General features: G+C 47.4%; 1 protein-coding gene across 1 annotated transcript in view; it reads right to left on the bottom strand.

Moving 5' to 3' along the window:
• The window catches only part of LOC130488524 (heparan sulfate glucosamine 3-O-sulfotransferase 3A1-like), an 81194-nt gene extending 69912 nt beyond the window's left edge, over positions 1 to 11282 (bottom strand). Inside the window, exon 1 of the mRNA XM_056862195.1 lies at positions 10865 to 11282. Within this exon, the coding sequence (XP_056718173.1) occupies positions 10865 to 11262 (398 nt within the window). The 5' untranslated portion in view covers positions 11263 to 11282. The remainder of the gene's footprint in view (positions 1 to 10864) is intronic.
• Between the last annotated feature and the right edge of the window lie 956 nt (positions 11283 to 12238).

The raw sequence follows: 12238 nt of genomic DNA, 5'->3' as shown, positions 1-12238 counted from the left end.
GGGTTGAGCTGATGTGCCTAATGGTAAGTTGTGCTTTGGTGTAAAAAAAGATAAAGGTCCCCTGTGCAAGCACTGGGTCATTCCTGACCCACGGGGTGACGTCACATCCCGATGTTTACTAGGCAGACATTGTTTACGGGGTGGTTTGCCAGTGCCTTCCACAGTCATCTTCCCTTTACCCCCAGCAAGCTGGGTACTCATTTTACTGACCTCGGACGGATGGAAGGCTGAGTCAACCTTGAGCCGGCTACCTGAAACCGACTTCTGTCGGGATCGAACTCAGGTCGTGAGCAGAGCTTGGACTGCAGTACTGCAGCTTACCACTCTGGGCCACGGGGCTCATGCATCCATTTTGAGTACATGATGGCAGATACAAAAATACAAAATGAGTATGAGACACATGTGCGCAAGAGAAGCGACCTTCCCAGAACATACCCAGAATCGCCTCATGGGTACCCAATGGACCAATCACAGTGGGTTACAATGGTCTTGAATAATGGGAACGTGTTTCTGTGGCCAGCAACTTCAAACACAGGGGTTTGCTGCTTCTGAAGTTGTAAGCGCAAGGCATTAATGCTAATTCACAGGTGCAACAGTGTTTTCCCATTTAATGGTGGTGCACAGCGGCACCAGAGCACATGTACAAAAACACAAAAAAATTAGGGGGATGTGGGGGGGGAGTGTCCAGCACGGTCATCCACAACATCATGAATGACGCGACGCCCCCCCCCCACCAGAAAAAAATTGCTTTTTGGGAAAACCAGTTTGGACAGAATAAAACTGATTTAGAAGTGAACAGGAGAACAGAAAACAGCGTTGCAAAAGGAGAAGTGCAGAGCTCCTTTATGGAATGCGATTCCAAGACTCGCAGATCGACCACGTGGAAAAGCTGGGGTAAGCAATGCATGCGGAAAAGGCCAACAACTTGAAATGGATGCAAAAGCCACAGCTCCTCCTATTCACTACCTTCCAAACAGTTTTCTCCCTGTGCATGTTAAAAGCTATGATCTCTTCCCTCACTAACTTATTCTAGTCTAAACATCCATACGTTACATTAGTGAACTGCTTAGAGCTTCATTAGGATTTTCTGTCAGTTAGCTAGGGAAAAGAACTCAAAAGTGTGACATTTTAGCTATAAAGTCTAGAAGAAATGCAGTATGGATTTAGTAATAATCCTCACATCACACTTGGGAGTAACTAGGGTTGCCAACCTCCAGGTACTAGCTGGAGATCCGCAGCTATTACAACCGATCTCCAGCCGATAGAGATCAGTTCACCTGGAGATAATGGCTGCTTTGGCAACTGGACTATATGGCATTGAAGTCCCTTCCCTCCCCAAACCCCGCCCTCCTCAAGCTCCTGCCGGTTGCCAAGAGGGACCTGGCAACCCTAGGAGTAACCCTGCTGGTTATACTCTAGGTAGAACAGACTGCAAGCTACTTTCTTCTGTAGGAATAAGAACCTGCATACAATCCCAAAGGGGTGGTCACGTTAGTCTGCTGTAGCTACATGTCTGCCACGATAAATGCATTCATCTGTGAATTATCACAAGATTCCTAGTTATTGTTAAACAAATTCTCCAGCACTCTGTAGACTCTCAAAATGTTTCTGGAACCGTCTTTACCATACGTGCAATTCTTAATTGCAGTTTTCCCAGCTATGGACTAGATTTGTCCATCAACAATTCAGTCTCCGCATACTCCCCTATAGGGCTGATCCAAAATTATTTTCAAAAGGCTAAGGGAGAAAAAACTTAAGGGCAAGACTAGGACATGACTGTATTTATTCCACACATATATTATTAATTAATTTTCAACTTTAAAAAGTTCTGAAAGCAACATATAAAATGGAATAATTATTAATATTAACCAACATTGCCTCTTGTGAAATAGCTGTTACCCAGTCAGGGAATACCTGTCCTCTTGACTCCACTGGGAGATGGTGGAACCCACTATGGACTGGTGGGTCTCCCATCCAACCTAGCAGTGCCAAAAGCACAACATATCTTCAAAGTTTCTCTAAACCAATCCCAATGTCTTATTTCTGAAGTTTAAATGGTTTGTTATTTTTATACTGATATCAGTATAAAAATATTGTACACTGCCTTGAGCAGGATTCCGATGACGTGGCACAATCATTTCCTAAATAAGTACTTTTTAAAAATCTCTCTTGTTAATTCCCAGAGATCTAATAACTAAAATATTAACATCAGATTATTATAAGAGGTTTCGGGGGCACCATTTAGGCAAGACAAAGGACAGTTAAATAGCACGCCCTATGTTTAGATCTTACCGGTACATGATTATTTCTCAGGAGTACTTTTTGGAAGAAAATGGCTGCTTTGGCAATTGGACTCTATGGCATTAAAGTCCCTCCCCTCTCCAAACCCCACCGATCTCAGGCTCAACCCCCAAAATATCTAGGTATTTCCCAACCCAGAGCTGGCCACCCTACCAATTAGTCAGTCTAACCCATTTTAAATAGTTGTTGTGATGCTAAAATGGAAGAGAGGAAAACATGTATGGTGCCCTGTAACAAATAAATATTGCAACCTGAAATAGCACCCATGAGAGGTCTGTGGTGAAATATAGTTATGGTGGAGAATGCCATGGTAGATACAGTGTAACTTTCTAATCTCAATGACATGTCTCTGGTAGTTAACACTATTAATACAAGAAGTCTGTTGGAAAGAAACATTACTGACTTTTTCTTGGCCCAATTCTGTATTCTTCACTCTGGCCAGGTTTCTAAGACTGTATGCAGCATTTCCTTCCTCCCTCCTCCCCCAAAAACCTTGACTGCAGTGGAACTTATTTCAAGTCTCCTTAGGATCACTACTGGAGATAAATAGTTTTCCTGACTACCAGCCAGACATTATGGCCATACATTGTCCCCAAAGGTATGTGTTTATTTTTCAAAGTCAAGAAAAAATATGCTCAAAAATAAATGGGAAAACCTTCGAAGTTTTAACGTCTCCTTTCTTGGTCCTCTTTCAAGGCATGCAAAATTGGGAAAGGGTACAGTTAAGAAAATACCATTCCACGGACAGCTTCGAATTTCAGGAACACAAAGTCTTTATTCTCTGAACCTTTATTCCCCAGAATCTGTGGAACTAGGGGGGTATACACTGACATCACAACCTACAACACTCTCTGTCCCCCATTTCAAAAACACCCCTTTGGCTATAATCAAAATTTATGACTCAATGCTAAACTTCCAAGTAAGTAACAAGCATAACTAGAGATAAGGAGATAAAGAGAACGCAGAACAAGATGTGAACCAGCTTCTGAGAGCTACACTTGGTTCAGTAAGGGAGCCTAACGGTGCATTCCAAAGGAGAATTACACCAGTCTAAGCCCATTGAAATGAATGGGCTTAGACTGGAGTAACTCTCCTTAGGAATGCACTGTAAGACTGCAGCAGGATCCTCATCAGCCCCCCACCCCCACCTTTTGGAAGAGATGCCTACAGATAACTTTGAAGTATGGTTCGCTACCAAGGGCACCCAGTTGCTAGCCTCAGAATCTTTTGTTTTACTCCTGTGTTCTTAATGGAGAACAAAGCCACTTCTGCAGCGCAACCCAAAAAGACAAATTACTTGCTGAGCCAACAAGCTATTTTCATATTAACTTGCCAGAGGACACAACTTTATTAACTTTAAATGACAGAAGCATGTGGGAGAACCAACTAAACAATGCAAATTGCAAATAAGACAATTGCCCCGTGGCTTTCATCTTTATTTCCACATTGTTGAGGGCCTTCTCCGACGAATGAAAAATGTCTTCCATTAAGCAATATTTGATTGGGCTTGATTAAAGTTGTCTTTGCAGGTACTTCCAATAACCAACATTTATTAGATTTCTCAAAATCTTACAGTTGGGAAAGTGGATTATTTAAATAAATGACGGGGGTTAGGACTTCAGACTTCTCATCGCCCCCAGCCCCACACAGCAGGAAATGTAAACACGGTGCATACAGGCATGTGATCTTCTCAACCAAGCGGGCCATGAACAGCTTGAAGAAGCAAACTTAAATTAGGTAATACTATATCAAGATACTTTGAGGTAACTTTGAGGCCCAAAGCTGATCATGTATCTATTGCACTATAGTTCTAAAACACATTCTCTCTTTCCAACCCCCAAAAAATCCCTTTATCCTTTTTTAATCAACAATTTTATAGGACAGTTCCAAAAAACATGATGATTAAATTGTGTGTGTGTGTGTGTGTGTTAAATGCCGTCAAGTCGCTTCCGATTCATGGCGACCCTATGAATCAATGTCCTCCAAAATGTCCTATCTTTGACAGCCTTGCTCAGGTCTTGCAAATCGAGGGCTGTGGCTTCCTTTATTGAGTCAATCCCTCTCTTGTTGGGTCTTCCTCTTTTCCTGCTGCCCTCCACTTTTCCTAGCATGCCTGTCTTTTCTAGTGACTCTTGCCTTCTCATAATGTGACCAAAATACGATAGCCTCAGTTTAGTCATTTTAGCTTCTAGGGTCAGTTCAGGCTTGATTTGATCTATAACCCACTGGTTGGTTTTTTTGGCCGTCCACGATATCCGTAACACTCTCCTCCAACACCACATTTCAAAGGAGTCAACTTTCTTCCTATCAGCTTTCTTCATTGTCCAGCTTTCACACCCATACATAGTAATAGGGAATATGATGGCATGAATTAAATTAGGCAATACTATATCTATATTTTTGAGGTGACTTTAAGGCACAAATTGATTATGTATCTACAGTTATAAAACACACTACAGTTATAAAACACACTACAGTTGAACTACAGTGATAAAACACATTCTCTCTTTTCAATCCAAAAAATCCCTTTTTTTTAAATCAACAATTTTATAGGACAGTTCCAAAAGTCATGCTGATTAAAGAAACAGCGCACACATTCACCACAACCAGGAAACCTGTCCATGAGGAGGGACAATGAACACATGGACGGCACAACCAATATGTGACAAAGCATGAGGAAGGCAGCATGCACTTACATGTGCACGCTAGAGTTGAACCAAATGTGTGCCTTTTTCAATTTTTTGATTGAAAGTAATGCTTTTTCCTTGCCTGCTGCCATTCTCCCCTCGTTCCCACCTGTTGCTGCTTAAGTTCCATGTTTATTCTTTGAATTATTGTCTCTTTTCTTCCTCATTGAAGCACATGGGGTATGCAGGTCAATCTTGTAGTAGACAGGGTGCCTTCATAATTAGCTGGACTTGCCTGTATCGCAGGGCAGACAAAAACCAGCTGAGAGGCAGAGCAATGCTACCTGTGTTGTCAACGGGGATCATATAAGAATGAGGAAGCCATAGCAATGATACATCACCAATTAGATTTCTCTACCTGACCACACTGCACTCACTCGAAGCAGGTAAACAATTTTGATCTATTTCAAGCACCCTCCCACCCCCCCAAATAATGCTGAAGCGGGGGACTTTCAGCACTGCCAAAAAAAAAAATGCTTTCAAAGCCTGTCCCTTTGTTTCATCCAACCCAAATCACATAATCCTTCCCCCTCAAAAGGGGAGAGGGCTGAACACATAAGGCAACACAGTGCATGTGCAGATTATATTGTATCATTCAAGAGGTAATTTATTTACCCCCTTTCCGACCTGTTCTACCTCCAAAGGACTTAGGGGTGCCAGCGGAGTGTAGTGGTTAATAGCGGCGGACTCTAACCTGGAGAACCAGGTTTGATTCCCCGCTCCTCCACATGAGCGGCGGACTCTAGTCTGGAGAACTGGGAGGGAAGGAATTTGTAAGCCGCATTGAGACTCCTTTCCGTAGAGAGAACTGGAGTATAAAACCCAACTCCTCTTCTTCTTTCCCAAGGGGGGATATCTCATTTTGTCTTCACAGTATTATGAATAGGGTTGCCAACCTCCAGGTAATTGCTGGAGATCTCCCGCTATTACACCTGATCTCCAGGTGACAGAAATCAGTTCCCCTGGAGAAAATGGCCGCTTTGGCAAATGGACTTTATGGCATTGAAGTCCCTCTCTTCTCCATACTCCACCAACCTCAGACTCCCAACCCGGAGTTGGCAACCCTAATTATGAAGTAATCCCACTGAGAGAATGTGATTGGTCCAAGGTAATCAACCGAGTTTTTTTGGTTGAGTGGAGATTTGAATCCAAGAGGAGGGAGTGTTTGTTTGTTTTTAAAAAAGCCTTGCCCAAATGGCACATGCCCACTCTCCCACCACACATACTGGCAAATGTGTAAAGAAGAAGAAAAGTTGGTTTTTATATGCCAACTTTTGCTACCACTTAAGGAAGAATCAAACTAGTTTACAATCACCTTCCCTTCCCCTCCCCACAACAGACACCCTGTGAGGTAGGTGGGGCTGAGAGAGTGTGACTAGCCCAAGGACACCTAGCTGGCTTCATGTGTAGGAGTGGGGAAACCGACCTGGTTCACCAGATTAGCGTCCGCCACTCATGTGGAGGAGAGGGGAATCAAACCCGCTTCTCCAGATTAGAGTCCACCATGCCTAACCACCGCTCTTAACCACTCCACCACGATGGTACACTGTCACTAAGCCCTCTATTTTAAAATAGAGAAGAATGTCAAGTACTAAGCTGAAAGAAATGAATTGATAGACACTTAGGCTTTGTTACAGGTTGAAAACTAGAGCGGCACTCGAGAGGTATATGTGGATGGGTACAGCAACTGCTCACTAAAAAGAACTCTTTCAGTTCGCAGATGGCATGAAATTGAGAGGTGTCTTGCTTGAGTCTAGTGGGAGTCAATGAACTTATGCAATTACACTCCACACACAGAAGTACACATCATTACAATTAATACTGTTGCTTCAAATGGTGGGGAGGGCATCACATTCTCTCAGGGACAAATATTCCCCATTTGTAGACCAGGAAGTTGAAATATCCTTGCAACAGCTGCATTACCTTGAGGAAAGACATCTGACTTTCCCTGCACCAAAATATACACAAGTGCACCACAGTGGCACATTTCTTGATAAAACCATGCCCCCCCCCCCCCATGAACTAACTTAAAACCGAAATGGTTTTGATGGGAATTAACCACAACCCACTTTCTCTGGATTGAGCCCGTCATCTTCAAAGACATAAGAACTTAAGAAAAGCCCCGCTGGATCAGACCAAGGTCCATCAAGTCCAGCAGTCTGTTCACAGTGGCCAACCAGGTGCCTCTAGGAAGCCCCCCAAAAAGATGGCTGCAGCAGCATTATCCTGCCTTCCACAGCACCTAATATAACAGGCATGCTCCTCTGATCCTGGAGAGAATAGGTATGCATCATGACTAGTATTCATTTTGACTAATAGCCATGGATAGCCCTCTCCTCCATGAATATGTCCACTCCCCTCTTAAAGCCTTCCATTTCGATAACGTTTAAAATTCACTATCAAGCCTCTACTTTTACAATTATTAATGAACGATTGAAGGAAGCACTAAAAGTGCAACAAAGAGCAAAATAATTTGGAGAAACAGAGAAAATTGCATACATTTCCATTACCAACTGGCAAGAACGTGATCAGGAATTCTGAGAAAGACCGCGGCAAGAGTTGTTCTGGCATCAATTTGGAAAACAAATAATATTCCAAAAATCCGAACATGGATAGACAAATCTCTAGAATACATAACGATGGCACAACTAATGGAATATATGCAAGACAATATACAAGGACAACATCAGGAGAAATGGAAACCTTTTTATGAATTTATTAAAATTAATAGATAACAGGATCGACCAAATTAAGTTACCACTTAGATAAGAATATTAATTCGTTCACAAGGCAATAATATGCAACATTATGCTGTACATGTCAAAGGGGTAGTTATCTTTATATGTTAACACAACAATATCTAACCTATGTTATTTTCCCTTCCCGCTTTCCCCCCGGTGTATATCTATACAATAATGAAAAATAAAAAATAAATTAATAAAAAAAGGAATTCTGAGAAAGAAAATCAGAACTCACACACATACAAATCCAACTAATTTCTTAATTCTGCCTCCTCAAACAAAAACCCTCCAACAGATTCTTAGATAAATCCGAATAAAATATAGCCAAAAGGCTATGCTAGGGATCATGTGACCGGCCTGGAGGTCATATGGAACAGCAGTAATAATAAAAAAAGGAATTAGGTGAGATTGAGTGGAATAGTTGACTGGATCCAACCCAGCTGAAGGCAACAGACCCTACTTATGAGCTTCCCTGACACGCCTGATTGGCTACTGTTGGAAACAAGAAGATGCAAGAATGTTGGTCTGATCCCATATGGCTACTTTTTATGTTCTAGCTCTTAAAACAAGCTAGAGATAGTAGGAACCCTAAGGAAGGAAGGAACAAACAAGTTACTTCTGTGGAAACTTTCAATCTACTTCTGAATCACCTGTACTCCTGTAGAAGAGGAAACCTCCTCCTAGGCTGTTTTCATACTGTCACAGGCAGCCCATTCCTGATGGGGGGGGGGAAAGCTATTTAGGAGCCGGCGTGACCTTGAGCTAGCGTAAGTGCCACCATCTCACAGAATAAGGTGGCATCTACGCCGGCGTGGGGGCAAACTCACCGGCGTCTGGGCACCACCGGCCCCCGCCGTCAGAACAGACATGCTGGCAGAAGGGAAAGCCCACAGCGGCGGGGTGTGTGTGTTCCCAGGGTGTTTCTGGGGGTGGCGCTGACTTTAGGCAGCTTCCACAGCCCTTTCGCCCTGGGAACGCCCATTTGAGCAATGGCGGGGTTGTGCCACCTGAATCTAGCAGTGCCACCATCAGCAAAGTTACACCCTCCTAACTCCATTGAGGTGGAAGGGTTTAACTCTGACGGTGGCACTACTAAATTCTTAAATTGAGGTGTTCTGTGTGTTTCCCAGCTCAGAAACTCAGGTACAAAAGTTACACTAGCCAGCATGTACAATTGCAAGCCATTTATTCTCCAGTTTCTAGTTAACATTAAGTAATAATACCAGCAGGGCACTCCAGCATAAAAGGCATTCCTGACTTCACTAGCAAAGACACCCTTAAGCAGAATGTTGTCAAGTTCCTGACCCCTCTTCTACCTCCATCCCAGCTGAGATCTTGATCAACCGGGCTTTGCTGCCGAGGGTCCCACGCTTCCTCTTGAACTCCTTCCCCCCATTTCAAAGATCAAAGATATCAAGGGCAAGGTAGCTTTCGAGGCGGAGGCTGAAAAGGTCAGATATGAAAAACAGGGTTCATGGCTCAGAAAGAAGAAGTTGCTTCATTGAAGGGTATAAGGTTTAATTAACGGTTTATTTACTGGTGGAGAGCAAAACTAGAAGGCCCTGTGGTTTATTCACAACGACTGTAGGGAAAGTGCGGGATCAAGTCTGTAGGGAAAACCTTTGGGGCTCCGGAAGATTTATTTATAACATTTACTAGCTGTCTTTTTACTTTATAGGAACTCAAGGTGTCTTACAATGTAAATAATAAAATACAATAAAATACATCAAAACCACAAGTTAAAATCAATAATTTAAAGCCACTGGTAGACAAAAGAATTAATCAAACGCCATCATGAATAAAACTGTCTTCAGCTGCCTTGTAATGATCAAGAGCGAGGGGGTCAAGCATGCCTCCCCGGGGAGGTTGTTCCATAATCGTGGGGCTGCCACTGAAAAGGCCCTCTCTCATGTACCCATCAGACAAACTTCTTTGATCAATGGGGCAGTCAAGAGGGCCTCTCCCTGTGATCTTAGTTCCTGGGCAGAAAGATTTCAATGCTAGGTACGCTTTACTTGGCAAATTCCACTGATCTCAATGGGGCCTCAAGCATGTGCATAGCCTCTGGGTGCAATTGTACGCTATGGGGAAGTGACAGCTATGGCAATAGGAGGAGGGGGTGGTGATGAGCATGTGCAGTTTGTGTGGGTTTACAGGGGCTGCTGGGAGTGGGAGGCTCTTTTGGGGCTCCCTGCTGCATGCAGAAAGACTCACAGGGGACAAGTCACATTCAGTCCAGTTGTGGGCTCAAGAGTGGTAGTGGGAAGAGTTGACAGGAGGGACTGTGGCTCAGTGGTAAGAGCACCTGCTTGGCATGCAGAAGGTCCCAGGTTCATTCCCCAGCATGTCCAGTTAAAGGGACTAAGCAAGTAGGTAATGTGAGAGACCTCTGCCTGAGATCCTGGAGAGCCGCTGCCAGTCTGAGTAGACAATATTGACTTGGATGGACCAAGGGTCTGATTCAATATAAGGCCGCTTCATGAGAGTTACACTCATGGGAAAGATGTGGATCCAGAAGGTGGATTTTGGGGCTAGAGAGAGAACTTTCTGAGCATGTGCCAAGTACGTTTCACTCACCACTGAGTAAACACAGTTTGCACCGAGGAGCAAGCTTCCAAAGCAGAAGGAACAGAGGGAAAGAGCAATCCTACGCAGGTCTCCTTGGAAGCAAGCATTCTGCTATGGCTTTACTCACAGGGAAGTGTCCTTAGAAGTGCAGCTGGAATCTCTCAGCGCTCCCTTCCCCCCTTGTGTTAAAATTACTCCCTGGGTACAAGGAATAGTTCCTTGGCGTAGACCTTTGCAGCTGTACAGACGGTACAATAGTAAGGCGCTTTCACAAATTCCGAATAACGCCCTTTCCATGCACTTTAACGATCGCCGTCAAGCGGCTTTTGCCATTTCGCGCAGTCAAATCCAGCTCCAAGCGCATTGAAAGGGGACTGGAAGCGCATCGTTCAGCCCGTGCGGCAGTAACAGCTGCGAAGCGCACTGAAAGCGGCTCCAAAGTGCATCGGTCGGGGTCCACCCCGCCACTCAGCCGTGCCCCCCAGGACCCCCCCCCAGCAGCACGACTTTAAGCCGCCGCTGCCCTTCGGCTCGAGGGCAGGGCAGGGCAGCGGCGCCCACACGTACCTGTACCAGGCGAGCCCCCGGCCGTAGTGGCGGTCGAAGAAGTGGGGCTCGGCGCCGGCGGCGCGCACGTCGGGGTGGACGCGCAGGAACTCGAGCAGGGCGCGGGTGCCGCCCTTCTTCACGCCGACGATGAGGGCCTGGGGCAGGCGCGGCTCGCCCTCGGCGGCGGGCTGGGGGGGCGCCGAGGGGGGCCGGGGCGGGGCGGCCCCCTCGGCGGGCGGGGCCGGGGGGATCGGGGCCGGCTGGCGGGCGAGGAGGCGCGCCGCCCCGGCCAGGCAGTAGCTGGCGTAGAGGGACATGAGCAGGGAGGCCAGCAGCAGCAGCAGCGTCCGCAGGGCGCGGCGGGGCCAGGGCTCGGGGCCTGGCGAGGCGGCGGGGGGCGCTCCTGCCCGGGCCATGCTAGGCGGGCCCCCGGGCCGGGGCCATCGCCCCCCGCGCTCAGCCCGGGCGGGGACCGGAGGGCGCGGGTCGGCTCCCCTGCCCTGCCCTCCTTAGGGCTCAGGGTCGCGCGGGGCCATCACCCCCAGGGGCGAAGGGATCGCGGCGGCTGGGACCGAGCGGGGGGGGGGGAGGGCATGGCAGCCGGAGCGACGGGAGACGGCCCGTCGGGGGGAAGCGGGGCCGTCTCCCCTCGGGCGGGCGATCCCGGGCAGCCGCTGGGCGTCGGAGGCGACGAGAGCCGGCCAGATCCCCCTCTCTCTCTCCCGATCAGCTGAGCCCCGCCGCCTGGCCCGGGGGCTGGGGGAGCCCCGTCCACCCGGCGCCGCCCAGGGAAGCGGCCGCGTCCCTCCTCCGCGCTCTGGAGGCGGCGATCCTGCGAGCGGCGGGTCTCCTCGCGAGCGGCTGGGGGGAGGTGGGCGAGCCGCCTTCCAATCGCCGGCCGCCTTCCCGGGGGGGAGGGCCCCTCTCCCGCCTGCTCCAGCCAGCCGCCGCCACACGTGGAGCTCTGGGCTGTGGCACACCAAAAATAAAAATAAAATAAACTTCTGCGAAAAGGCGCCGCCGAGCGGGAGCCGGGCTCCTCGGAGCCAATGCGAGGCTGGGGGAGGCGGATCTGCCTTTCTGAAGGGGGGATCGGCGAGGAAGCCGGGGGGGGGCTGTTGGGGAAACGCCTACGAACTCGGGGGGGGGGGCAGAAACGCACGGGAGGTTTCGCCTTGGCTTGGCCGCTCTCTAGATGCACCCCAGATGCATCCTAGATGCACCCCATCTGAATTCTCCAAACTCTGCATGGGGGCTTCTCGTTGAGCTTGGAGGATCTGGCTGGGGGAAGGTGTGCGTTTAGTGGCAAAACCTCCCGTGCATTTTCGCCCTGAGAGTGGAGTCGCTGGTTTCCTTGCGCACCGGCCGGTTCAGAGGGGCAGGTTCGCCTTT

This window comes from Euleptes europaea, chromosome 1 (genome assembly GCF_029931775.1).
Source record: "Euleptes europaea isolate rEulEur1 chromosome 1, rEulEur1.hap1, whole genome shotgun sequence".
NCBI classification, from domain to species: Eukaryota; Metazoa; Chordata; class Lepidosauria; order Squamata; family Sphaerodactylidae; genus Euleptes; species Euleptes europaea.
The sequence above is the reverse complement of the archived record's forward strand: the minus strand, read 5'-3'. Positions and strand labels throughout refer to the sequence as shown.